At 38.8% G+C, this 27,722-nt stretch overlaps 1 protein-coding gene across 3 annotated transcripts in view; it reads right to left on the bottom strand.

Moving 5' to 3' along the window:
- Positions 1–139: 139 nt before the first annotated feature.
- Positions 140–27,722, bottom strand: part of SMAP2 (small ArfGAP2) — a 41,803-nt gene continuing 14,220 nt past the window's right edge. Inside the window, exons 2-11 of one of the 3 annotated variants that reach the window (XM_063105128.1) lie at positions 16,292–16,425; positions 14,970–15,055; positions 13,892–13,970; positions 10,672–10,758; positions 9,386–9,467; positions 8,092–8,201; positions 7,150–7,315; positions 6,383–6,699; positions 5,388–5,450; positions 1,488–1,537 (exon numbers count right to left, since the gene is read on the bottom strand). In XM_063105128.1, coding sequence (XP_062961198.1) covers positions 5,412–5,450; positions 6,383–6,699; positions 7,150–7,315; positions 8,092–8,201; positions 9,386–9,467; positions 10,672–10,758; positions 13,892–13,970; positions 14,970–15,055; positions 16,292–16,425 — 1,100 coding nt within the window. In that variant the 3' untranslated portion in view covers positions 1,488–1,537; positions 5,388–5,411. Of the gene's footprint in view, positions 1,538–5,387; positions 5,451–6,382; positions 6,700–7,149; positions 7,316–8,091; positions 8,202–9,385; positions 9,468–10,671; positions 10,759–13,891; positions 13,971–14,969; positions 15,056–16,291; positions 16,426–27,722 lie in introns of all 3 variants that reach the window. The other 2 variants (XM_063105129.1, XM_063105127.1) reach the window with 2 other exon arrangements.

The following is a 27,722-nucleotide window of genomic DNA, read 5'->3' as shown; positions in this document are numbered from 1 at the left end:
CCTGGGTCTGGCCCTTGTGTATGCACTGAACAGAATTTTGTAAAATACAAGAAGTGAAGGAACTACCCCTGAAAAGCAAAAAACTCGGGTGTAACTCCCCTCCTTCAAGAGTGACACATAGTAACAGCCAAGCAAATGGTCCTTCCCTGCGATATTTATTAAGGAATTTACACATACACAGGAGAAAGGCAACCAGGAATTGTGGTTCCCACACATGAAATCTTTTAAGCAAAGTTTTCTTGTTTGAATTTTCAAGTGGGGTGAACAATGACTGAGAGGAAAGCTGTCCAGGCTCTCTGCCTCGTTCACCTGGAAAAGGTGGGAAAACAGAGCACCCTGGATACACAGGCATGAAAGAGTGGTTGGCAAATTGGGAGGAGGGAAAGGTGGAAGGGAGCTATCAATGAGACGGCAATTTTTTTAACTATAAGAAAAACTAGCAACAGTTTTAGACTGTTGATAAATTAACTCCTCTCTGTTGCAAACCTAAAACTAACAAAACAAAACAAAAATACCCAGAGCAAGTGGGGAGAGGGTGGGAAGTGGAATACACACACACACACACACACACATACACACACACACTCACACAAACGTGAGCAGCACACACTTAAATTAAGCGCTGCATTCCCACTGCATGGGTTGGTCCTCCAGCCGTGGAGCCAGATCGCACTGAAGGCAGGCAGGAGGTGGGGACGGGGTGTGTGTTTGTGTGTGGGAACTTCACAATGTCTTTGGTGCTAATAAAGGCTGACTGAAGCGGCAAGTCCTGAAGCCCAGATTGAGAAAGCAACTCAGGGCAAAGGAGAGTGGTATTTTTGCTCATCCTCACAGGAGGGGGCTTGCCTCATCCCAGGGATGGGGTCGACCTGATCCAAGTCCCAAGGAGTATTTAATTTGATTTCAGTGCTTTCCTCATTCCTGTAAATCATGGGAACATGATACTTCCTTCTTCAACCAGAAACTTAAACACTTAGAAATAGCTTAGTAACATATGTAAGGACCTCTAAACCCTCTCCTCTGCCTAATATACAACTCCTACAGACCTTTCTGAGAGTCTGAAAGGAGGTTTAACCTTGAGGGAAAATACTCAAGGGTATGCACATTTCTCCCGCAGTGTATGTGCCTTCTGCCAACAATTCCTAAGGTGCTGGTGCCAGGAGAGGACTAGGGGCTGGGGAGGAAGTGGGGATGGCAAGGGGACACGTACAACATAAAGCAACAGAGAGGTCTGTGTGTTTGGGAAGTGGTTGGGCTGGGCAGAATGCCAAACCTCAAATGACTTATTGAGCAATTTCTAAACCAAACAGAGAGAGGTAGGCAAAGGGGATGGGCGGGGGGCAGTTGGAGAAAGACGAGAGAGGGGAGAGCGAGGGCTGGCGAGAGTGGTGGCCATCCAGGTGTTTTGTTTTTATTTCCACATCTGAGGACTGAGAGTCTGATTTGTTGCCTGTCCGTTTCCGCCACTCATTGACTGTCCATAGCTCATCATGCCGTTGGCTCCATAGAAGTTCATCCCAGCCATCTGCTGGGTCATCTGAAAGGGAGAGAGGAGACTTTCAGACCAGGCATTCAGCCAATTAGTGCAAAAGGCAGGGGGGCGTCCCCTGCCTACAGGGAGGGGGAGAATGAGACAAAAGGAAACTGAGATAGTACCAAACTGCTCTGGACCTTAATAGATTATTTCAAGGACATGAGACCATGTTACATGAAGGACTTTTCAGGAATGTGATGTTGACAGAGACTAAAGCTCAAGGATGGAAAGAAGGAATTGAGTCAATAGAAAAGCAGCATGAAAGGCTCTTTTTCCTTTCCGGACCCTCATGCTAAATAGAAAGGGACTATTGTTAACTTGCCCAGCCAACCCTAAGAGTTGAAAGAAAAGCTCGCACTCCAGTGCTCCTGTCTCATCTCCAGCAGAGAGCTAGCACTGTCAGTGTCTGTTGAGAGCGCTTGTGCATGCTCATTTGCAGAGGAAAAAAGAAAAAGGAAGAAACTAGACTGTTCAGAATAAAGAAAGGAAGAGGAAATAAAAAAAGACCAACAGAGTCTTCAACGTATGGGAAGGAAGGAGCTGGGAGAAAAGAATCAGTGGCATAAAGCTTGGCCTGTATGTGGAGCGGGGAGGGGTGAGGACTCTTTACGAGTTAGATTGAAAGGCTGGCCCCAGCAGTGAGCAGAAGAAATAATTTATGAAAGAAAAACACCTTAAATTTCCTGAGCCTAGTACATTTTCTGTACAAGTTCTTTTTCTTTAAGACTATTTTCTTCTAACGACTTTTTAAGAAAATTTCAAACTTACAGAAAAATTGAAAGAATAATACAATGAAATCCATATATCTCTTCCTTAAATTCACCAATTGTTAACATTTTGCTATATTTTCTCTCTCTTTTTACACACAAACTTCAAAACATTTTTTGATGAGCATCGAAAGTTGCAGATATCATGACACTTCACCCCTTAATAAGTCAGGAGGCATCTCATAAGAATGCTTTTCTAGAACCACAATACAATTAACACACTCAAGAAATTTAACATTAATACGATATTCTAATACATGCTGCATTTCATTTTCATATCTCTTTGACTAAATCTAGAACAGTTCCCCCCACCCCACCTCTTTCCTTTTTTTTCCTGACATTGACATTTTAAAGAACCCAAGCCAGTTACTTTGCAGAATATCCCTCAGTTTGGATTTATCTTGTGTTTTCTCATGATTGGATTCGGGTTATACATTTTTGGCAAAAATTCAATGTAGGTGATATTGTGTCCTTCTCAGTACAAGATATTAGGAAGCATATGATATTAATCTGTCCCATTGTTGGTAATTTTATGTTTTATCACTTGGCTAAGGTAGTATTAGCCATAAAATTTTTTTCATTGTAACTAATGAGTAAACCAAAGGGGTAATTCTTTGAGAATGTGTGAAAACCCTGTTCTATCTCAATCATTAGCTGTCATTCTTCTGTAAAGGCTTTCCCTCCTCCATTCTACACTCAATTTTTTAAAAATTATCATTATGGATTCAGATTTTTTTCATTCAATTTGTTTTAATCCATTACTGTCATTCTTTTTTATGTCTCACATTTGACCAGTGGGAGCCTCTATAGAAGTTGGCTTATGTGTCCTTTAGACATGTTTCTATCTGTTTTATAGCACTTGATTACTTATATAAATAAAAATGAAAGAATGACGTGAATTAAAATCCCAACTATAAAAGCTAGAAAAAGATTAACAAAGTAAACCAAAAGAAAGCATATGGAAGGAAATAGTAGAGATAAACCAGAAATTGATGTAGAAAACAGAAAAATGTAGAACCAATAAATAAATCAAAATCCTGGTTCTTTGAAAAAATTAACAAGACTGTTTGGCATAACTTTTGATAAATAAGTTTGAAAACCTTGATGAAATAGATAAATGAGGTAAATACTGTTTTCCAAAACTGACTTCCATTGAAGAAACAGAAAATTATTAAAAATTACTACAAAAGAAAGCCAAAAAGCCCACAAAATTTCACATGGAAATTCTACCAAACCTGCAAAGACCAATATTACATACATACATGTGTGTATGTGTGTGCTGGCTAGTATGGGGATCCAAACCCTTGACTTCGGTGTCACGACGCCACACTCTAACCAACTGAGCTAACTGCAGCCTATTACATAAATTATTCCAGACCAGAGAGAAATGAAAACATAGTAATATTTTCTAAAAAGTATAGTAAACACGATAAAGACAGCATGTACGTGCATGTGTGCAGTGCACACGTACCGCTTCTCTGGTATTCCTTTGCCTGTCCCTTCCTTTTCCCTTTAAATCTCTTTGTTTCAGCTGTATTTCTTTGTACCTAATGTAAAATTAGGCATTGCTTTGTGAGCCAGTTTGAACATCTTTTTCTTTTAATAGAAGAGTTGCCCTATTGATATGACTGATATGTTTGGTCTCAATTCCATCATATTTCAGTGTATTTTTACTGTGTTTATTATATTTACTACATTTCATAGTCTATGTATTTTATTATCTTCATTTTGAAAAATTATTTTGGTATTTAGAAAGAATTTGTTCTAGTTATTACCTTTATACTAATACTTTTAATTTTTTAATTTTTTTATTTTTTAAATGTAGAATTTATTTTTATTTTTTTTAAATTTTTTTTTTCATGACTGGCGCTCAGCCAGGGAGTGCACCGGTCATTCTTATATAGGATCCGAACCCGCGGTGGGAGCGTCGCCGCGCTGCTAGCGCAGCACGCTACCGAGTGCGCCACGGGCTCAGCCCATATACTAATACTTTTTATAATGCTCTTGATTTCCTTTTTCCTTACTCAAGCTGCCACGATTTGGTCTGTCAGCTTAATTTTTATTCTCTGACTTCTATCTATTTCCTAAGTAACAATCAATTAACTTATTCTACTTTCCCCCTTTTTCCTTCCTTCTCCACACATTATTTTTAGTTGTATTTCTGTTTGTCAGAGTACAACAAATGTATTTCCACCCTTGTCACCACTTTTAGTGTTAGATTCTCAATTAAACATTCAATGCTCACCATCAGTCCTTTTGCCAAAAATGTTCCTAGTCATCTCTTAGAGGGATAAAGCTTATCTTCTGTTAGATTCCTCAGCAAAGGCTTGAAAGTATGCTATTCCTTGAGTTCTTGTGTACTTAAGTTTTGTTTTTTGGGTTTTTTTTTTTTTTTTTATAGCCTTGATACCTGAATGGTAGCTTGACTGGCTATAAAATACTTGTCTTGCACGTGAGCGAGTGTCTTGAAAATTTTACTCCCACTGTTGTCTTTTTATATGTAGCTGTTAGGAAGTCTGATGTCAACTTGGGTATTCTTTTTTTTTTTGTAAGTGACACATTTTTGTAGAGGTACAGAGAAGGCTGGAGCCCTGAGAATTTTTCTTGTTCTTTAAAGTCTAAAGGTTTACTGGGATATGTTCTAGAGTTGACTGTTCTGGATCAATGTTCCCAGATACACAGTGGGCTCTTTCAATATTATATCCAAGTCTTTTATTTCTAGAAAGTTTTCTTGTATTATAGTTTTAAGTATATTAATTATGTCCCACTATCTTGTTTTTCTTCTTTAGGCTTTCTTTTCCTAACTCCTGTATTACTTTCTCCCTGTTTTTTTTTTTTAAATTTTTCTATATTTAGTTTTCATTCTCTTAGCTATTTCATGCCTTTCCTCAATGGCAAATATAAAGAGAGAATTGAATCTCTTCTCCTCTTGCTAACTTGTATTCCAGTCTTTATTCCTAAGAAAATTTAGTCTTTTTCTTCAATTTCTTTCCTGAGCTCAGTAAACTTTCATTTCACCACTTCCAGTTTTTTGTCCATTTTGGTTCTAAGTTTTTAAATTTCTGATTCAAGCTTTTTTGTCTTACCTGAAAATGTTTGTTTAAGGACATTTAATTCAGGTTGGTGGATTGTATAACAGTTTTCTTCTGCTGTTTGGGGGAGAGAATTTTCATTACCTAAAATGTTTTGATTTTCATTTTCTATTTTCTTCTCATAGTAGTTTTGTATGAACGTCATCTGTCACATGCTGTTTATTCTGTAGTGCCTTATTTTTCTAATCAGCAAAATACAGACAGCTGTTAGGGTTTGGGGATGCTTACTAGATTCCTTAGCTCAAGATCACTCTCTTCTGTTAGTTAGTGAAGCGATTATTTGGGGAGAAGGAGGATGGTGTATCTTTGGATTCTGCAATTCTCTCTTCCACTTCCCATTTCTTTCTTTCCCTTCACCACCAGGTCTCAGAAGAGTACCTCCTCCTCCTAAGTCATGCCCATCTCCCCCAGATGCAATGCTTTTCCAAGGCTACCACCTACAATCCCATAGATTTCAAGACCCCAGTAACCCGAGTTCTAATCTACCAGGTCCCGGACCTGTTCTCAGTGTCTCCAATCACTGCATGTCTTTCACCTTCTGAGGGGTGGTTTTATCTGTGCTCTTCACCTCTAGGCCTATGCTCCCTCTCCTCTTTCCACATAGTCTCCTCCGTGATGCTGGGTCTGCTGGATTTGGGTGTTCATATGTCAGCTGCCATGTCATTCGATGCTTGTAGTATTGTCTACTAGTTGTGGGTTATGGAGGGTTTTATTTGCATTCTCTGTCTGTATAGGTGTTTTTGTTTTTGAGGATGTGTGAGAGATTCAGATTTAGGCAGTTACCCTTATTCTACAGAAACCCAGAACGTCTCAGAAAATCTGACTTTAGACAGATCTTCTAGGAAAAAAAAAAAAAAGCAAAGCTGAGAATGTCTTTGGCATTATCTCATCTACGTGGAAAGGATTCAAAGGATTAGGAAGAGGTGCAAAGTGAGACAGACTTGAGGAAGGCTCAAAACTCTTGTCCCAGGAAAAATGTGGCAGCTCACCTGAGTAAGGTTCCACTGTAGCTGCTGAGCTGGCTGAACCCCATACATAGTCTGGGGCATAGCTGCCATGCCTGCCATGTAGCCAGCCTGCTGGGTGGGCATCATTCCATTCGGCACACCCATCATTGATGCCTGCATGCCCCCCATATAGCCTGCAGGCATGGCCATGGGGGCAACCATCCCAGAAGCTCCTGGCTGTGCTACGATGCCTACTGGAGGGGGCATCATGCTCCCCATTATGCTGTTAGGAGGTGTGACCCCAGGGAAGCTGGGGTAGGCTGTGGGATATGCCATTTGAGCAGGAGCCATGAACATTGCTGCCAAGAAAACACACATACAGGTTAAAGAGGAAAGGACAAAAAGTTATCCCAAACTCTCACTGGCTACTTCTTCCCAGCTAGAATTTCTCAGACCACTCAGCTAAGAATGCTCTTTTACACAGCAAAGCAGTTAGACAGTGTCTACAAGATTTGCTATGGCTTACCAGTGGGCAGCTGACCTAGCCACTTCCCTTTTAGGATTCAGATCCAGGCCTTGAGTCAGACTTCACAGAGGTGTGACCTCAAACCCCACAGAAGTAAGGCTCTGAGTTATATGAATATCTATCTACTGATACTGTGGCTTCACAAGAAATATCATGTTCAGATTTATTCGGTATATGATGTCCTAGCCCCTAAAAAAACTGTTCCCTGTCACAACAAATAATTCCTGCATGTAAGTCCTCATGTCTTCACCTGGTACATTATCATGACTCCCATGAAATCTACCTTGGGCAGGCATTTGAGGCGTCTGGGATCCATACAGTGAAAGGATGGAGTCTTTAGAGAGCTGTTTCTTGCCTATTTCTTCCGATTTGCTCCCTGGCTCTGGAAACAGGTTCAGGTTTTCAGGAACAGATCCGGCACTCCCTGCAGTTGGCATGGAACCTACAACCTTTGGGAAAAGAGGGCAGGGGGAGAACCGGAATAGTTTTTATGGGGATCTCTTTAAGGACCTCCCTCACCTCTCTGTTGCTTCTAACATCTGCAATAAGAATTCATGGCTCTAGTTAATTGCTTTCTGACATTTTACTATACAAATATCTGAAAACTCTTAATAGTTAAGCTCTGGTACAATTCTTCATTCTTCAGCAAAACAATCTGATTAGTAGGAAAAAGCAAACACAGTAAACAACCCACAAATGATAAAGCAGAGAGAAGTGAGTTTAGATCCCCATGTATCCATTTATTAGTTGTATAACCAGAGGCAAGTCACAAACTTTTCTGAACTGTTTCCTCATCTGGAAAATATCCATTTTGCAGGGTTGTGGTGAAGATTTGAAATTAATAATGAAATATATAAAATGATATATAAAAAACACCTAGCACTGTTCCTGGTACATAGCAGGCATTCCACACATGGAAGCCATTTAAAGTTGCAAGTCTTTCATACCCACAACGCTCTGGCAGTAACCCAGGCTGAGGAGCTCACCTAAAGTATCAGACTTTACAACATGACACACCTTCAACAGAAGCCCATAGAAAGGGCCCACACTTTGGGGGCAGGAGACAAAATGGTATGAACAGTGACACAGTGTTAAGGAAAGAATAAAGAACCAAGAAAACCAAAGTCCGATTCCACTAAGGAAGCATGACTTGGTTCTATGATTAAGTTATGAAAATCACCCTTTCCAGAATGCTCTTTAATCCTGAGGAGCCCATAAGACTCACCTTTCTGGAAACTGAAGAAGAAGGGGATGGAACAGAGGCCAAAAGATCTAAATCCTTCTCTAGAGTGTTGCTGGTCTTACTATTTGCAATGGAGGGGGCCACAGGAGCATCTAGAAGGAGAGATCAAAGTTAAATGTAGCACTGCGCATTAAGCCCACACTTCCCTACATTCTGGACAAAAAGCAGACAGAGAAGGCCCATGCCTGGGCCTGGAAATCTGAACTTCTGGAATCATTTAGCTTGGGTGGGGCTTCTCAAAAGAGGCCTCGCCCCACATTCCCAAAAGTGCACTGGTGAAGCCTATAGCTCGGCTATCAGGCACAGGGCAGCAGAAACCCAGGACTGAAGGCTACATCAGCACACAGCTGGGGTGGCTGGCTGGCTGCCTTCTGGCTATTTGAAGGGCAAGTACAGGATTCATTTTCAGAGAAAAATGAAAAGTACAGAAATTAGAAGCCTAAGTAGCCAATAACCTAAACCAGCAGAAGTGGACGGAAACTAAGTTTGACTATCTGTGCTGTGAAAGGCAGAAACAGGCTTTCTTTCTGAAAGAGGCAGAATCACTAGTTCAGGATTTCAAAGGCTTGGAGAAAAATGACCACAAGGTAACAGGCTATCTCAGAAATAGGTCACAACCTGAAAAAGCAAAGGGATGGGGGCAGGGAGTGGAGTATAGGGAAGTGGCACAAGGTTCAAAGGTGCTGTTTGGTGAAATTGCTAACATTTATTGAGTGCTTAGTATGTGCCAGGCACAGGCTAAGAGCTTTGGAGGCATTATCTCATTTAATCCTTCCAAAAATGCCTTTGAAGTACAGACTGTTTTTATTCTCACTGCATAGAGTAGGAAAGCAATGTTCAGAGGTTAAGTAAACTACCCAAGGTTGCAGACAGTAAGTGGCACAGCTGAGACTCTGGCTCCAAAGGCCATGCTCTCAACCACTGCACTGTACTGTCTCTAAAAAATGTCACAGCAGACAATTCCTTAGAGCAACTGTTCATATGTAAAACATAACAGGAAGAACGTGAGAGAACAATCTCAGTGAAGAAGACACAAATTAGAGAATACCATCTCTGCCTATCTTCCTAGGGTCACTGAGAAATCATCAAAAATTTAAGAATATGAGAGTTGAAAAGTCTAACTCGGGCCGACCCCATGGCGCACTCGGGAGACTGCGGCACTGGGAGCGCAGCGATGCTCCCGCCGCAGGTTCGGATCCTATATAGGACTGGCCGGTGCGCTCACTGGCTGAGTACCGGTCACGAAAAAGACACACAAAAAAAGTCTAACTCTTACCAAGTCCCAACAAATCCATGACAGGTGCTGTGGATTTCGGGGAGCTTTTCCGAGGTAGCTGTGGATCTTCTTTCTTCTGTGGCTAAGGTGAAAATATGTTATAAAAGGAAATAAGCAGGTGTTTTTGAACTCTTTTTTTCCCCTCTCAATTTTAAAGCCATAGATATTCTTGTGGTTGCTGTTATTCAAACAGTTACCAAAAAAACAAACCTCAGGAAGTATCAAGTGATAAAATCAAGTCAGGAGGCATGAGTGCATAAACCAAACCTAAAGTGAAAAATAAAGTATCTGTGCTTGTTTGGCTTTCTGAAGAGACAGATCTTTCTGAAACCAAGACAACCACAGATCAGAGTACTCAACAGAAGCAGCAGTTTTTGGTCCCTGGAAAAGCCAAGAATAAAGGTAGGTATCTGATAGTACAAGAGTCAAGAGCCAACAAATCTCCCAGTGGTTAGAAAACCTTTTACTTTAGCACCAAAAGGGAGATCAGTTTAAAGATTACCTAATTCTCTCTGCCAATATCACTAGTGACTGTATCCGCACACAATGCAAGTCACAGTGATGAGAAAAGACTCTTAAAGGGCCGAGCCCGTGGCACACTCGGGAGAGTGTGGCGCTGGGAGCGCAGCGGCGCTCCCGCCGCGGGTTCGGATCCTATATAGGAATGGCCATTGCATTCAATGGCTGAGTACCGGTCATGAAAAAGACAAAAAAAAAAAAAAAAGAAAAGAAAAGACTCTTAAGCAATAGTAAGTCCTCTCTCCCAAGATTCCAAGCCTTTATATGAGGATATCTACTACAGCCACAGCATGTCCTGTGGAAAAAGAAAGGTATCTGCTTCGATAGCAAGAATACAAGAAAGGATCATTTAAAATGGATTAGTACGAACTCACTTCTGGACTGGTCTTAACTGCAACAGGAAAATGAGGTACAGAAGGTCTAACAAGAAAAGGACCAATGTGGAGGTAGTGTCTGCTCAGAAGGTGTCACATAGCCTTGGCATTCTGACTTGGAACATGCCTCTTGCTTATTAGATGGGACAGATACAGTTTCCGAGCTCCCAGCTGGCCCCAAAGAGAAGTCTTACAGAACAGATTAGGCAGCAACAGGTAATGGGAAAGAAGCAGAAATGGCAGCAGGTGATCTAATTTAAATGTGAAACCCTTTAGCTCCAAGTGCAACGGTAGTGTGGTATCAGCTCCATCTCATCCACCACGAGCCTCCCACCCCTCCCCTCCATCCATATAAACATACCTAAGGCACAGGGCAAATGCTTTCCCACTTACCATTTTCACTTTCTCAAAAACAACAGGTTCCATTTTTTTCTCTGGAGCTGGTTCACTCCCCCTTTTCCACTTGTCATCTTTTTCTTTCTATAAAGATTTAACAAAACAAGACAAAGAACATATGCCAAATGATGACTAATAGTTTGATTAATTATAATTCAAAATGTCCAAAGAAGGACTTCAAAAATCCCTAATGGTTCTGATGCAGGAGTCTTACAAACGTCGGGGTGTGTCCTGCTGTACAGCACGAGAGCTGACCTTTTCCACATTAGCCTCGATGCTGTGCCAGGCATCCTCCAAATGCCTGAAGCACCTGCCCTCATAGTCTAGCTCACTCATGACTTGAAATTTGCAGGCTAGGCTATCTACAGACGCTAAAAATTTTCACCAGTTTGCTGCCCATTTTTGCCCCAAATTTAACATGCTCATGCTTTGAGGGGTTTCCCCTTATCTTGGTATACTGGTGAGTAAGTTCATCTTCATCTTACTCAGCTTATGTCCTTTGTGATTTTATAAATTCTATCATAGGTCTGCTCAATATTCACCTCCTTTTTTTAAAAATCAGAAAATAAACCTTAATTTCAAGCTCAGAGACTAAAAAAAAAGTTAAGGATATAAGGCAAAAAAGAATTAGGGGATTCCAAAGAAAAAAGGACTAAAATATCCTTTTTAGAGTGTCCTGCATGAGTTGCCTGTGTAGAACCAACAAGGATATAAATATATATATATATTCGAAAATCTCTCTGTTCTTGTTAGTTCCAGAGGCAGTTTCATAATACATTTATAGATTATAAAGTTATTGGTCACATTTTAACGTCAAATAAACATCTATATGCAAAACAGAACCACAAAGTAACCTTAAGAATAGAGGCACATAAAAGGAAGTATAGTGTACAGATAAAAAAATGTTCAGTCTCGCTAGTTATCAAAAATAGAATTTAAAATGCATTTTAAGGGGAAGAAAGATCTTAATAATACCTACTGTTGTATTAGGAACGAAGTGAAACTAGTACTCTTATATGATGCTGAGAAGACAGTGTAAATAGTACAACTTCTGTAAAGTATATTGGCAAAAATACGAAGAAGCAAATATTGAGATCCCTGGACCTAGATAATATCACATCTTATAATGTAAGCAATTCACCCCAGAATTGTCTGTGCTAAAGAAAAACTTAAATAACAACCCTTATGCCACAGAAAGGAAATGTAAAATAAACTGTGATTTAGCTACTCAGTAAAAGATGATGCAACAATTAAAAATTGCAAAAACCACATAAATAACTTAGAAATACATAATATGTTAAATAGAATGAAAGCAGGAGACATTCTACATAACTATATTATAATTATGCCCCCCAAAAGTAACTGTATAGAAAAAAAGACAGAATACACCACAATGATAATCATTAATAGACAGTGAGATGATGCATGAATTTTTCACTTTAATTTTAATGTTTTCTATAAAATGATTTTATAATCACAACACATGCAGCTGTCTTTTTTATGCACAGTATAGCACTTTAATACAGGACACTTTATATCCTGAAGTTAAAAATGCTTTCAGAAAAAAAAAGCTCTATCTGTCCATTAAAAAAGAATACTTTAACAAAGCCAGTTCCCTTTCATTTGATATTAAATGTCTTTACTTAGAAAATATTAATTTTTAGCATAAAAAACTTTATAAGAATATAAAAAAAAAATCTAAGTATATCAGGTTAAAATTTTTGAAATAGCTTTTGGTAAGCTTGAGGAATTTCCTTCCTAAGTGAAAACATACTGGGAGTAAAAGAGTCTTGTTTCCATAGATACGGTGCCAGCAACATAATTATGAATACCTGACAACTCTATCTTCATATAGCAACTCCCCTCCTCCTCCACCTTCTGGATTACCTCAAATACCCTTTTTTGACCTCATCTGATCTCCTGTCTTCAGACAGAATGAACAGAGCTAGGCAGACAGACCACAGTTTTCTATGAATATAAGGAGATGCATGTACTTTGGTCCTGAAGTACATTGATGATACCAGCTCAGCTATGGTTGTACACCAGGTTAATTCTTTCTTGGAACAATTATGATAACTGACAAGTCCCTTTTCTGGATGACTGCAAGGTAAGAGTCCTTCATACTTAGTTGAGAAGGGATTATTTTTACCTAACTACATGTATAACCTTGCACTTACTTGCCTATGTTGAAATTCACCTACTAGTTAATGCCCCTTTCACACAGCTTCAAAAGATCAATCTGGCCAGCCACCAGAAAAAAAAAAAACAAAAAACAAAAAACGATCAATCTGCATTCCAATCAGCTTAACTTTTAATTACCTGGAGGGACTTAGGGCCCCATGAAAACCTAGTGATTTCACTGTTTCATTTCACCCATTAAAATAAATAACTAAAATAGATGATAGACAGGCAGACAGATAGCACCTGTGCTAGAACTGGAGAATCCCATACTCTCTATACTTCTGTGGGTAGAGAAATAGTCAATTGTTCCTAAGAGAATTTACTGTAGAATATTGTCAAAGGATTTTATAGGTCTAAATAGTCATAGATACTGGTCTCATTTAGTTGTCATTATTCAGGCATATTTTCTTCTTCCAGAAACCATATTGTATTTCCTCCTGTATTTTATACTTCTCCTAGTTATCTTACACTGAATTTAAGATTCTAACCATGCCTAGGATGAAATGTGTCTTTGCAGCTGGTAGTCTCCCTCTGAAACCCATCTCAGGAACAGGGTCCCGTTGGCAATCAGTCCACCAACACACTGGTTATTAGCACATAATGCTATAATATGCATTGATCAAAATGGAGGAAATTCTGGTGATTTTATTACACTTACTTTTGTTGACTTCATTTACAGAAAAAAAGTTATGTATATGTACATATGTACATATGTATACACATGTATTATTCTATTTGATCTAGTATGCCCAACATATCCATTTCAAGAAATAATTTGGAACTTGGAATCACTAACATCATCTAAATACAGATCAAGACAAAGAATTCACTGATAGTTTGCCCTGCCCATCCCTGAGGCAAAAGTTTATTTCATGATATCTCATGGTATTGACTCAATAACTGGCTTCTTTCTGCTTCTGCATTTTTAAAATGATGGTTCTGGAGTATTTTGGTAGCAGGTCTTCAGATTCTTCCCTGGCTTTATTATTAAGCAAATTTCTTATTATGAACAAAACCTGAAAGATTTACAACCAACCCTAAAGGCATTGATGTCCAGACTTCGGTCCATGTATTTCTTCTTCTCATATTTATCTCGAATAAATCCCTCGACAGCTCTGCAAAAAACTTATTAAGGATAAATCAAACAAGTTTCTCGAACAGCAAGAATGTAAAAGGTCAATCTGGATTCCACAGAACACTGTTCTCTTCCTTCCCTCTGGCCTGGTTTCTCCACATGGCTCCTATCTCTTCATATGCAGTTTCCCTGATCAAAACCTTAAAATGCCTCCTTCACGGTTACTGCAGGGAATCATTATTTCCTATGATTTCCCTTCAGAGTGATGACAGCACCAAGTGGGATTAATCTTTATCCTGACATCAGAGATGTCTGTGGCTGTTCTAGAATATAGGTAAAATAGTTATCTATGTTAAAGCCTTTAGGTCAATCAGCTTCAAACAAGGCATAAGTGCCCCTTAAAAATATAAATTCTGTGTCCCACTGCCAGATTCTGATCAATGGGTCTTCTTCAGGGCCTGAAATCTGCATTTAACAGGTTCCACCTACACCCACTAAAAAGCAAACTCTAACAAGATGGTCTACAAACCATATTTTGAGAAGCACTGCCTTTAGGGCGTTTGGTTTTACATCTTAGTTCCTATCCCCTGTTGAAGGGATGGAGGAAGATAAACTGGTCAACAACAGTTAATTCTTTCACACAGGACGTAGAAAGGTGATAAAAATGAATGGTGGGTTTGCTGACGGCAAGGGCTGGACAGAGCACAGTAAACTATTCTTTTTATCAAACAGTAGTTTCAGACATCCAAAAGCTAGTGGAGATATCACTTTATGGAAGAGTTCACAGTGAAATCACGGCAGTCTTAATTCCTGAGTTAGTCTTCCCCATGTGACACTACATGACAATTCTGACCTTAGCAAGTAAACGTGCTTTTTGTATGTCTTGGTTGCAGGAGAGAGGAAAAGCAAGGACTTTGACTAATCCATATAGAGATGGACCAGTCGGATCACAGGGCTTGAGTCTTATTTGACTCTCCCCAAACACCAAAATACCACTCAGCCTTCTAAAATAAAACACAAGTTGCTCCAGAAAAGATACGGGTCTATCTGAGGTCGCCGAAAGGTCTCAGGAAGGTAGGCTTCATAGAGTCGATTTGCCTTTCCGTTCCCCATCTCCTGCATGCACTGCGATCAGAGAGAATGTAGAAACATGAAATGTCAGATCAGGAGAGACTTGAAAAACTTCTCACCCAAATCCACAATTGTTCAATTGAAGAACCAACCTAGAGAGTGGCAGAACCAAGATTTAAACTTGTGTATTCTGATTTTCAGCCCATGATTCTCTCTACTAGGAATTCCCAATCATTTACCCCCATGGCTGTCTCGTCCTTTCCCCCATGGGTTTCTTTTACTGAAAGATTTGTCTGCCAAGATACATTTAATTCAGCAATAGTCGAAGATATCATTTGCAAGTCCAATATACCTAGCTACCAATCAAAATGTCTACCTGGCAGGCAATAATCAGCATTAAGTTTCTGAGTTTATACTATTAATTAACCTATTCAGCTTTATTACCAATAAATGAATGTATCCCATTAGGCTTTTGAAATAGATCCCTTTACACATGTAAGGGATAAATCCCAAGACCTTTTTAAATCTCCAAATTCCCAAATAACTCCATGGCATATAATTTCCTTCATAAGATACAATAAAATGTAAATGAAAAATGTAACTCATCTTTTTAAACCTTTAATGAATGCATAAAAACAGTCTAAAGTAATTTCTAAAGCCATTTTATGGTTAGGAATAAACTCTTATTTCCATCACCAACTTTAGCAACTGGTTTTCTTTGGGGACTCCCTTTTCCCAAAAAAAAAGAGAACAAAAATTTTTAACATGAAAGTGTTTCAGTGTAGGAAGAGAATAAAGGACAGTAAAGCTACATCAGGGTGCAGATCTTAGGCTACCCAGATCATTAACTTAAGTGTCTCACTCCCAGCCCACCGAGCTAACATCAAGCAAGATTCGTATATGCATTTTAGCAATAAAATATTACTGTAAGTCTATGATTTGGAAGATTTTTAAAAAGTGAATATTTAAAACTACAAATGTTAGGTCTGTCAATGCTGAGGGTCTTAGAAAATAATCCAAAGTTCCCTCTTAACACTTTCAGGGACTCATGAGGTCCTAGACCATAGACTATTTGTGTTTTGGAGGAAATAAAATATAGGAAGATTAACTTGTATCTTGAATAAAAAGATTAAAAATTTCCTCACTAAGGTATGAGAATTTGACATAGTGTTTAACAACTAAATTTTCTTTAATATTCACCTTGATACCCAGTTTGAAATTCATCTGGAATTACTTTCACATGGATACATGGGAGCAGGTGATTCACTCATGGGCTATGTAAGTAAGTACCTGAATCTGTTCTTGAGTCCACTGGTCGAGGTTAACTGATTTTACCCTGGATATGTGCACCCCCAGATTCCTGTGGATTCCAGCACATCGAATGCAGATGAACACACCAATGTTCCAGGAGGCCCATCGTGGCCCTATGGAGGTCAGGAACAGGGCAATAAAGCACAAATTACAATGTTCAAGGCCCGAGCTGCAATGTTATCAAACAATATTTCTGCTAGAACATAAGTAAAAGAGTTTTTACCATAATCACCTTTTTATTGACTTTGTTCATTCCTCCACAGATCAGCTTTTTATGCTTGTTTTCGTTTTTTTTTTTTAAAGTATACAGTACAGTGGTTTAAAGTATATTCACGTAGATGTGCAATGGTCACCACTATCAAATTCTAGAATGTTTTTATTATCCCAAACACATTAGCAGGCACTCTCCATTTTCTTCCAATGCTTCCCTCCAAGACCTTGGCAACCATGAATCTACTTTCTGTTTCTGTTGGATTTGCCAATTAAGGACATTTAATATAAATGGAATTATACAATATGTAGGCATTTGTGTATAGTGCAGTTTTTTACAGTGTTGATGAGTGTTGAGATGCAGATGTTACAATACTCTGTTACTTTATATAATGGAAAATCCCAGGAGAGCAGTGCAAAGCCAGTCACATTCTACTTAACCTAGCACCTTACATGAGCAGCCCTCCCCCAAGACACTTCAGTGGTGATAGGACCTGGATTCAGTTTTCCTGCTAGGAAAAAAGATACAGACATGGCATGCCTGCCCAAGGCTCAACCTGAAATTGAAAACTTTGTTTATTCTCCCTCCCCTCCAGGCCTATAAAATATGCATCCACATTAACTTAATAGAATCCTTTCCTCTTGGGCTGATGTCCCTACTTTACCCAACTATAGAATTACCTAGACTCAAGTTTGCCAGATAAAAAAGTTGCTTTTTGCCAAAATAAAAAAAAAAAAAAAGGAAAGAAATCTCAGATATGAATTTTAATTTAAAAAAACCAAAAAACTATTACAAAGTCTCCTATCCCCTGCCACGTTTGCTCACCCTAATAATCACTCTGGAAAATTATCACTCCTCTTTATAATTTTTATACAGGAAAAAAGTGACTTATTTTTATATGACACCTGCCAAAGACTTTCTGAAAAATCAGAAATATTTCCTTCTCCATCATTCCACTAAGTAGAAACTTACCACATAAACTAAGCATGATATCAAAATTAGAGGTTGCAATAAAGACGTGAAAAGACACTAACTGATTTTCTACAGAGATAATCAGGACATGTGTTCAGAACAACAAAGGGCACAAAGACTTCAGTTCTGCGGGACACAGATAATTATTTGGTTAGCCTGCGGGTTTTGACAGCAGTTTTAATGAGGAATGTTAGAATCGTGTGGCAGAAATTATTCTTAGAGATCTGAGTTCATGATTATTATAAATAAGATTAATTTTTTTTGACAAAGATATCATTCATTTACTATGGCAAAAATACCACGAATACAGAAGGCTCAAATCCTCCTTATCACCACCAGGTGGTGTTCTCTGCCTGAAATTGTATCCCAATACCTTCTCACTGCTATTATCTTGACAGGCTCAGATTTATCTTGTAAAAAGACCTTCAGTCTCCTCAAATCCTTAGATGAATATGCATAGTTAGTCTGCCACATAGCTAATAAATACACAACTGATTCACACAATTGTTTTGGGTGGTGGAGTGTTACACAAACACAAAATGAAAAACCTAGACAGATGTAAATGAGATTTCTTAGGGTGCTGTATATCTATTTTAGGTTACAGTTTTCATAAAGGAACTCTGATAAGATCTAAGTTATATAAGATTAAAATGGGACCAAATTTAATTCATGTTTCTTTAGCAATTTTTCTTTGTTCCAGATTCTAAAGTCTAGAATTCACGATAAGATAGTTAAAATGCATTTGTTTTGCTAACAAAGTCAAAGTCAAAAACACTTACTAAATGTGAGCTATGGAATGCTATGCTGTTTGCTTCCTAGCCCTAAGTCTGGAGAAGGCAATTCCTAATCACCTAAGCAACTGTCACAACTGTGGAATTTCTCCAGATCCCACTCCAGAGTTTAAAGTCTTTTTGCCTCTTAGGAATGCAAAACTAAGACTTGATGCTCTGGAGCCACTGACGAGGCCTCAGTACAGAAATACAGCAACTATATTGTCATGAAAAGCTGGAAGAGAGCCTATTCTGCCCCCATCCCCCACTTCCTCCCAACCTGACATTCCTCCTACAACCTTTCCCCAATAGAATAGTGACAGTTCTATCCCACACTCGGTCTTTTTTAGTTTTGAGCCACCAGATTTATTAGTCAATAACTGCATGCTCTTCAAAAGATTCTGAAATTGGAGAAGAGAAAAATACAAGAGATAAAAGTTACATATACACGGCTGAAAATGTGGGGAAATGGCATTGTTATTAAAAGTACAATCTTTGCATACAGAAAAGACTGAGGTTTGACTGCAGCGCCATCAATGATCACTTGTGTGACCTTCAGAAAGATACTTAAACACTTAAACCTCAGTTTCTTCATCTACAGAATAAATTCAGTAATACCCTCCTCACAGTGCCTACAACACACAGGAACGATAATAAATGAGAGCTACATATAAGAACATGGTATAGAGAGGTTTCCAGAACCCATTTCCCATTCATCTTCACTGATAAGGGTCAGTTAACTCACTCATACATATATACCAACACCCTATCCAACACCATAGAACGCTTCTTTCTAGACAGGGATATGAGTTCTGGTCCTAAAATGTCAGAATGAAAACTGACTAAATATCAGGAAGAAGAAATTTACCATGACCCAATTTTAAAGTCTTATAGAAAACATGAAAAAAAAAATTTTTTTTAAAGATGACGGGTAAGGGGATCTTAACCCTTGGCTTGGTGTTGTCAGCACCATGCTCAGCCAGTGAGTGAACCGGCCATCCCTATATAGGACCCGAACCCATGGCCTTGGTGTTATCAGCACCCCACTCTCCCGAGTGAGCCACGGGCCAGCCCCTGAAAACATGAAATTTTAAGCAGCTTCCTTTATCTCCCTCAAAATATTTTTGGAAACACACTATCTAAACCCCTTCCGCTACACATACCCCCACTACACATACAAAGGAAGAAGGCCCAAAGATGTTAGCCTGAGTGGTGGGTGCTTGGATTCTGCCATATCTGGCATTGCTGCTATAAGGCCAATCTACTTAAATCTGGTACACTTACAAAGATTAACCAAGTGTTCAATATACATTGGTTATGGCAAACAAGGAGAAAATATAAAAGATACAATTTTGAAATTGAAAATGGAAAGAGATGCTGAGAGGCAATATTCCACACAATTTTGAAAGTAAAGAGGATAGACAAATGATATAAACTGGTAGTGATTAGCACAACACAAGAACAAGGTCACAGCTAAATGAATATATTCAACGGGAGCCTAAGACCAGGTTCAGGCAGCATTAAACAATATTAAAATTAACGTATAATCACTCTGCAATAAGGAATCAGTGAAAATGAAGAAAGTATACGGATTTAGTTAATCAGTCAGGAAATAGAGGGGCTGGCCAGTTAGCTCAGTTGGTTACAGCACAGTGTCAATAACACCAAGGTCAAGGGTTCAGATTCCCAGATGGTCCAGCTGCCAAAAGAAAAAGAAAAAAAAAAGAAATTGAGTGTGATAAGAACCAGCCTAGTATTGGGGAAACCTGGGCTTACATTGACTGGCTGCATGTATTTTGACAAGTCTCGCTAGGGTTTATGTCTCTATTTGTAAAATGGAGAACACATAAGTAATATCCAATTTATTCTCAACTTCTGTACAGCTTTATAGAAGTAACTACTGAGTAACTACTGCTGCCCGGCTTCAAAATTCCCCTGCTGCTATAACTTCCCCAACAACCAGAGCTACCAAGATTAGAAGGGTTCTGGGCTTGAGAACTCAGCAGAGGAGAGAACCAGAGTTACAGATAGCTTCATGCTACTACTTCATTGTAGTTACAGCTCATTGATCTCTAATCTATGGAGTTCCAAACAAATAAATGCTTAGGAAAAAAATTTGATAAATTCATGGCTACCCATATTTAGACTTGCCAGCATCATGGAGCTGTTGAAAAGTTCTTCAACAAGCGGGGTGAGGGAAGAGAGAGAAAATCTCTTCCATCTTCCATCCAAGCCCTATTGAATCTTTTTTGGAAACTTTTCCAGAGTCTATCCATTTCTCCCTAGACCTTCTCATCTCTCACCTATAAGCATTCATTCTCTTGGCATGATTATTATTTTTAATAAAGATGACTGGTAAGGGGATCTTAACCCTTGACTTGGTGATGTCAGCACCATGCTCACCCAGTGACCTAACCAGCCATCACTATATGGGATCTGAACCCGTGGCCTTGGTGTTATCAGCACCACACTCTCCCGAGTGTGCCACCCTTGGCATTATTTATTGAGTACATGTGTGCCAGGCACTCTGCCTGCTTAGTACTGGGGATACAAAGGCAGAAACCATAAAGATGAGATTCCTCAATTAGAAAAGCTCACAGACTAACAACTAATTGGTCTCCAGACTCCCACCAGAATAACCCTTCTAAAACACTAATCTGTACAGATAAGACCTTTGAATATAAATCTTCCATGTAGTCTCATATACAGAGGTAAAAATGAAAATTGGAGTGAATTTTCTGAACATCATATTCCAAACTGATCTCTTAATCTCTTGTCACAAAATCTTCTTTCCCTCCATTCTTCTCTATCTTAGTCAATCACACCTCCATCCAATCAGTTGCATCAGACAGAAATTTATGCATCATCTTTGAAACCTCAAATCCCCACATCGCCAAGACCCAAACATCTGTCAAATCGCATCTCTTTTCTCTATCTATATCACTATTTGTCTAAAGTCACCAGAATCTTTTGGACCAGTGCAATAACCTCCTAATGTCTCTCCACTTTTACTTTTACATTCTCTTCTCTCCCAAGCCCAAACCAAAACTATTTTCCGCAAAACAGGCAACTTGAGATCTTAAAGAAGCAAAAGCCACTTTGTCACTCCTCTCCTTAAAACCCTTCTGTGGAAGCCTTCCTTCTATGACTGCTGGATTAAAGAACAAAATCCTTAACATGGTCTCTAAGGCCTCAAACGTCTAGCTCGTGCTTACTTCTCCAGTCTCTCACATTGTATGGTACCAGCCTTCTTTCATTTCCCCACGGCACCAACATGTTCCTTCCTTAAGGCTTTTTGCCTTTGTACACACGGCTCCCACTGCTGAAAAAGCTTTTTCCCCAACCAGCATCCACCACTTGCAGCCTGGCCAACTCCTATATATCACGAGGGTCTTGGCTGAAATGTTTCTTCCTCAAAAGAGCCTTTCCTTGACTCCCTAATCTAATCTGTCTTCCACCCTTTCTTTTGGTTTTTGCATTTTATTATGGAAAATTTCAAACAAACAAAAGCAGAGCTTTTAACAGCCAGCATCAGCAATTGTCAAGTCCCAGCCAATCTTGTTTCGATATACTCCTACTCACTTTCCCTCACCCCCAAATCCCAAACATCGTACCACTTCATTTGTACATACTCAAGCATATATTTCTAAAAGACAAGGACTTTTTAAAGGTTATACTTATACTTTACTTTTTCTTTCTAACTTGTACCACATTCTATTAATATATATATATTATTTTTTTTTTTTTTGTGGGATTGTTCAACATTTCTTTCCTACTAAACTGTAAATGCCACAGGGACTGACACGAGATCTGTGACGTTCACTGCCATATTCTCGGGGCATAGCAGAGTTCCTCACACATAGCAGGAAGGAAAAATTTGTTTAAAAATTATTTAAAAGTAAGTAAATCCTTTGTAAGAATACATCAGGGAAACAACAGGTCACGTACTCAAAAAAATACGTTAAAAATATTCATCACTACATCTTTATAAAAATTAGAAATGTCAATAGATTACATAAAGGAATTATGATACCACCATACAATAGGGAAAAAAAATCTCTCTCTATTTGATATAGCAATATCTACATGATGTATTAATTTTTAAAATCCAGCATTAAAACAGTATACATGGAAAAATTCCATTTTTGTCTAAAAATGTGAATCAATGTATATGTATGTACAGAAAAAACATCTACAAGAATATATGTAAAATATTAAAAGCTATTATCTTTGGGTAATGGGGTTGTAAAATATGTTTTTGGTCTATATTTTTTTATATACTTTCTAAATTTTTTTTTTTTTTTTTTTTTGGTGGCTGGCCAATCTGAACCCTTGACCTTGGTGTTGCAACACGACACTCTAACCAACTGAGCTAACCAGACAACCCATATACTCTCTGAATTGTTTGCAATGAGTTTGTATTAATTTTGTAATGAGAAAAAATAGTACAGATATTTAAAAAAACAAAATGGAACTGTCCATGGCTCCTTACTGGCTGCAGGATAAGTTGAAACTCCTTAGCATGACATATAAAGCCTGTTAAGAGCTTGTGCTTTACACATGCTTAGCAAGTCATCATTCTGAAATATGCCATACACTCACACCTCTCTGCTACACCATTCTTTCTATCTGGAATGGCTTTCTCCCTCATTCCCTGCTTGACAAACTTCAAAATCCAGTCCAATGTCATCTCTTCTGTGAGATCATACAATGGAATAAATCTTGACTTTCTCTATGGCTAACAGTCCACTGTATGTTTTGCTCTTCTAATACTTAACATCTTATTAGAGTTAGTTATTTACAGGTCTCTCTTGCCCTAAATAGACTGTGAGCACCAGAAGGCAAGGACTATGTCCCTTCATCATTTATCCCAAAAAACACTTAGCACAACGCTAGCAAATGGAAGATGATACACAATAAATATTTGTTAAATGAATTCATTAATAAGCAGCATAAAAGTATATAATATTTCCTGTTTTGCAAAATGAAGGGAGAAGTTTTTACATACTTTAAAGGTTCCTATCACACACAGAAAAGGAATTAGGCTACTCAGAAGAAGCTTCAAAGGCAGAACTAGCACCAATGAGTCGAATTGATTTTAGCACACTCTGGGGAAGAATTCTCTAACAATTAAGTTTGTGTGAGAACAGATACAGCATATCCAGGAATAGTAAAATCCCAGTAAGTGCAGGTGTGCAAGTGAGGCTGGGTAATCAACTCCCAGGGATGGTAGAGAGATGAGCCCCATGTAGTGAGTTGAGTGAACAATAAGGTCTAAGGTCTCTTCTACTACTGCAGTAGATAATTTCTAGGGAATTTTTAGGTCTCTTCCTGTTTAACATTCAATGTTCTGAAAACACAGAATGAGATAATCACATTATGAAAACGTTAGGTCTTGCTGAACTTAAAACACTGAATCAAATTCAGTTCAGGGAAACTGGGGTTGGCACTGAAAACTGGCCTAAATGTGACACACAAGTAAGAATCTAAATCAACGAATTCTGATTTTAAAATAGAGGTTAATTCTCTTTGACTTAGCCTGTTATTAATGCTCAAACAAAATTTGTAAGTCAAAGTAAAAAAGAAGCACTATTTGTTTTAAGAACAAATCTAATGCCAGTTACCTCAGTTCTCCTCATTACGTCCCTCCACTGTCTGATTCATTACAAAGAATACACAGAAACACCAGTACCATCTTGGAGAAATCAAGTAGGGCTATTGAGAGGTATGTTTACTAGCCTATTTTCATCTATACCAAAGAGAATTCAGGCTGGCCAGTTAGCTCAGTTGGTTAGACTGCCATCTTATAACACTAAGGTCAAGGGTTCGGATCCCTGTACCAGCCAGGCCAGCTGACAAACAAAAACAAAGAGAATTCATCTACTTCCCTATTCTAAAATAACAATAAACAGTAACTTTGAATTTCTGTAAGTACAAACATTTTAAGGAACCATGAGGCTTACTCAATCAACCTCTGCTCTCAGAATGCTCTGTAAGAGAAGTCCCTTTCCATCCTGGCCATCTTGCAAGAACGTTGTTTCCGTTTGTCAAAAAGAGACACTGTCCACATTCTTACATTTGAAAAAAGAGCAAAAGTTAAGCATTTTAAATGTTTGAGACAAAGCAAATTAAAACATTTCTGAGATTGATTAGAGAATAATGGTAAATACTATACCAAGGAATTTAAAATTACAAAATCAGAGGTGGAAAGAAACTTAGAAGTCCTTGGGTCCAACTCCCCACTGAATGCAGATCCTTCTACAGGTGACCACCTTGTTCGTCCAGTGCCAAATCAATTATGTACCATTTTGAGAGGCAGTTGGTTCAACTATTAGATGGCACTAATTATCAGACAAGCCTTCCTTATACTGAGTTTCACTAATCTGTCTTCTTACCATTTCTATCACCTAGTGCTGCTTTGTAAAATTTTCCTCCCATATTTATATAAAATATGAAAATATGCAAGATGAAGATGGAGGTTTGGAGATTCTAGAAGAAGAGAGCAGCTAATCATATACTCAAAATACAAGCCAGCTGAGTCAATTTAATCCAAGAGATCCATGATCGAAAAAAGATGTAGCAATGAGATTGTTATGGTATCAGTGACGAAGCCAAACAACATTATCTTCCTACAACGTAATCGGAAAAAGGAGGTTAGTGAAGTAAAACACTTCTAAACACTCACTGATGAAAGGATCACTCAACCTACTACATCTAAACCTATTCCAGCAGCTAACTTGAAATGGCTTTTCTCAAAAAGCATTAAAGCCTGTACCTCTAGGAAACCAACAGGGAAGCAGAATGAGGTCTAATGGAAGAAAGGAAGGAGACGCTCTTCATCTTTCTCACGTTATTTAACTGGCCCCTGCTATCCACAGAGTGCTAAAGATATGGGTCACCTAAACTGTGCTATAATTAGCTCTGTGACTTTAGGCAAGACAATCCACTTCTCTGGGAGTCAATTTCCTTACTGAGATTAGATTATCTCTAAAATTTACCCTTTCTGAAAGATCATACTTCTAAAATTCATTGAACTACGGTGTAAAGATTGAAGGAAGGGCACTTAACTTTCAGTAAATTTAGCTCCACGTCAATCTTATTTCCTTGGTTTATTATTACTAGGGAAGAATTTACCATAAGTCAGGCTGTGACTCTTCCTTTCTGTCTATCCCAACAGTGGATGGTAATTGGTGTATACTTAGGTGATGTTTCTGGTAGTAAAGAACTATCAAATCAACTAACCTGTACCATTATTACTCAATTCTATACCCCGGAAGACTTTAGGAGGGAAACAACAGTTTTCTAGTTTGGTCTTTTTGTTGGCTTTGAAAAGGACATTCTGCCAAGGTATGTTCTGATGATGTCATTGCCCCACTCAAAGTGTGTGACTGGATCCGTACCATCCACTGAACTCCAAACTTCTGAGTATGGTTTAAATTCTTCCATGATCTGGGCCTTTCTAGAATCAATTCTTATTACTCCTCTTTTCACTTCTATACACCAACGATGACATCACTTCCCGTTAAAACTGTGTGTATAGATGTCAGCTGTTCCTACCACACAGAGAAACCTGAGAATGAATCCTACCCACAGACACCAAGAGTTCCATTTCGAATTTGGGGCAGGATACAGACAGAGGGACTCCTGGGTGTGCTGAGTCCCCAGTTCCAAACAGAGGGCCTCCTGACTGCCACAGAAATCAAAGTATACCTATATCAAAACATCACATTGTGCACTATAAAAATTTACAATTTTCATTTGTCAATTATATCTTAATAAAAAAATTTTAAATGTCTTTCCAGCTGGTCCTGGGGCAGCTGTACAGTGCTGTTGGTGGTGCTTTCTGACAGCTTCAGACAAGGCCCAAGTCTCTTGGGGTTTCCCTAGAAGATTCTGGTATGTGCTGCTATGATTGTTTTTATAGTAAAGAGCAGACATATTTTAAGGAGGGAAAAGAGCTAGCCAAAAGATTTTCTGCTGGAGTTGAAGAATCTCATAAAGTCCTTGAGATTAGATTGATTACACAAGCCCTCAAGGCCAGTCCTCTGATGTTAAACACTGAGTATGGCAAAACCTAATAAAAATGTGAACAGTCTACCTCTTCACTTGAAGACACAGTAGCCTTTCTTAAAAGAGAACAAAAATGAACCCCCTACACGTTCATTTCATGGAGTGAAATGATGATGATGGCTCACCTTCAAGGCCAGACAGACATGGTCACTCGAAGATGCATCAAAATCTCTCCAGTCCCGTGACTGGTGCCCCCAACACCCTAAAAGCATCTCAGAAGAATGAAGAACAACTTCTGAGGGAAATAATAGATGGTGTGGTTGAAACACTCATCTTCAGGAACGCCTAGAACTGCCTTCCCAAGAAGCCACAGGAAGGAAGCAGAGTGTGGGAACTAAAGAAAGAAATGCCTGAAAACTTGAATACATGAATGCAGTGGGTTGTAAATGATAAAGAGACCCAGCTAAAACTCTGACTGAAACTGTGCTGGAGGTAGTAAATTTGCCTGCTGTCTTTAAAGCTGATTATGTGGATGACGGCAACTTTGAATCAGAAAAGGGAGACCACCTAGGCTATGGTCAGAAGATGATTTGAAGAAACTCATTGATGCTGTTAACTTAAATGTTAGGATTCAAGAACTACTTACACTTTCTGATGAACTCAAGATCTCTCATAAATAGCTTTACAGGGGCTATTCCCTCAATTTGCAAAACCTCTTTTTGTGAAAATCTTGTTCGGCCACTCTCCCCACGAAGCCTTTTCTCCTTCCTCTCGACCCTCACAGCTCTTGCTGCCTCTCAGCGGACTCACTCACCCACGGTCATTCTGTTGGGTATGTTTTTGTTGATTTTTGTGAGCTCCTTTTGATAACAAAACTGCCTAGTTTAGTATATTTAAAAACCTAGTATGAGTATTTTTCTTATATGGATTTAAATTTTAAATTGCTTTTCATGGAAAATCACACCAAGGTAATTTAAACATCCTAAACAGAAAGCCAGAGGAAAGGATGTCCTTAACATTCCTTGTCTCCTGGTTAGCCCAAGATATTTTGGCTCTAGCCAATTTCCTCTACACAAAGACCCCGCTTAAAGCATTTACGAATAAGCTAGAAGAGTTGTGACTGAAACATGGCTTCTCTGAAAAGGGGAGGGAGGAAACAAAAAATAGCTGCTTTCATTGGGGGCAGGAAGAAGATTATTTCATTAGGAGCCAAAAACAGTGAGACTATCTCAGCACAAACAATTGTTTGGCTTGAAGGCTCCATGTGGCCAATTACTTCAGCAAAGGCTCAGCTGGAATGGAACACAGAGCCTGTCAGGACCCAAGGACAGAGACTGACACAGGCTTACGTATGTATCTGAATCATGGCTTTGGGATCCCAGAGCATCTCAACAAGGATGCTCACAGAACACACTCTACCTCAATCAGCAAGTAGCATCATTCTACA

The sequence above is a fragment of the Cynocephalus volans genome, chromosome 8, assembly GCF_027409185.1.
Source record: "Cynocephalus volans isolate mCynVol1 chromosome 8, mCynVol1.pri, whole genome shotgun sequence".
Lineage (NCBI taxonomy): Eukaryota > Metazoa > Chordata > Mammalia > Dermoptera > Cynocephalidae > Cynocephalus > Cynocephalus volans.
This window is presented reverse-complemented; position numbering and strand designations above follow the sequence as displayed.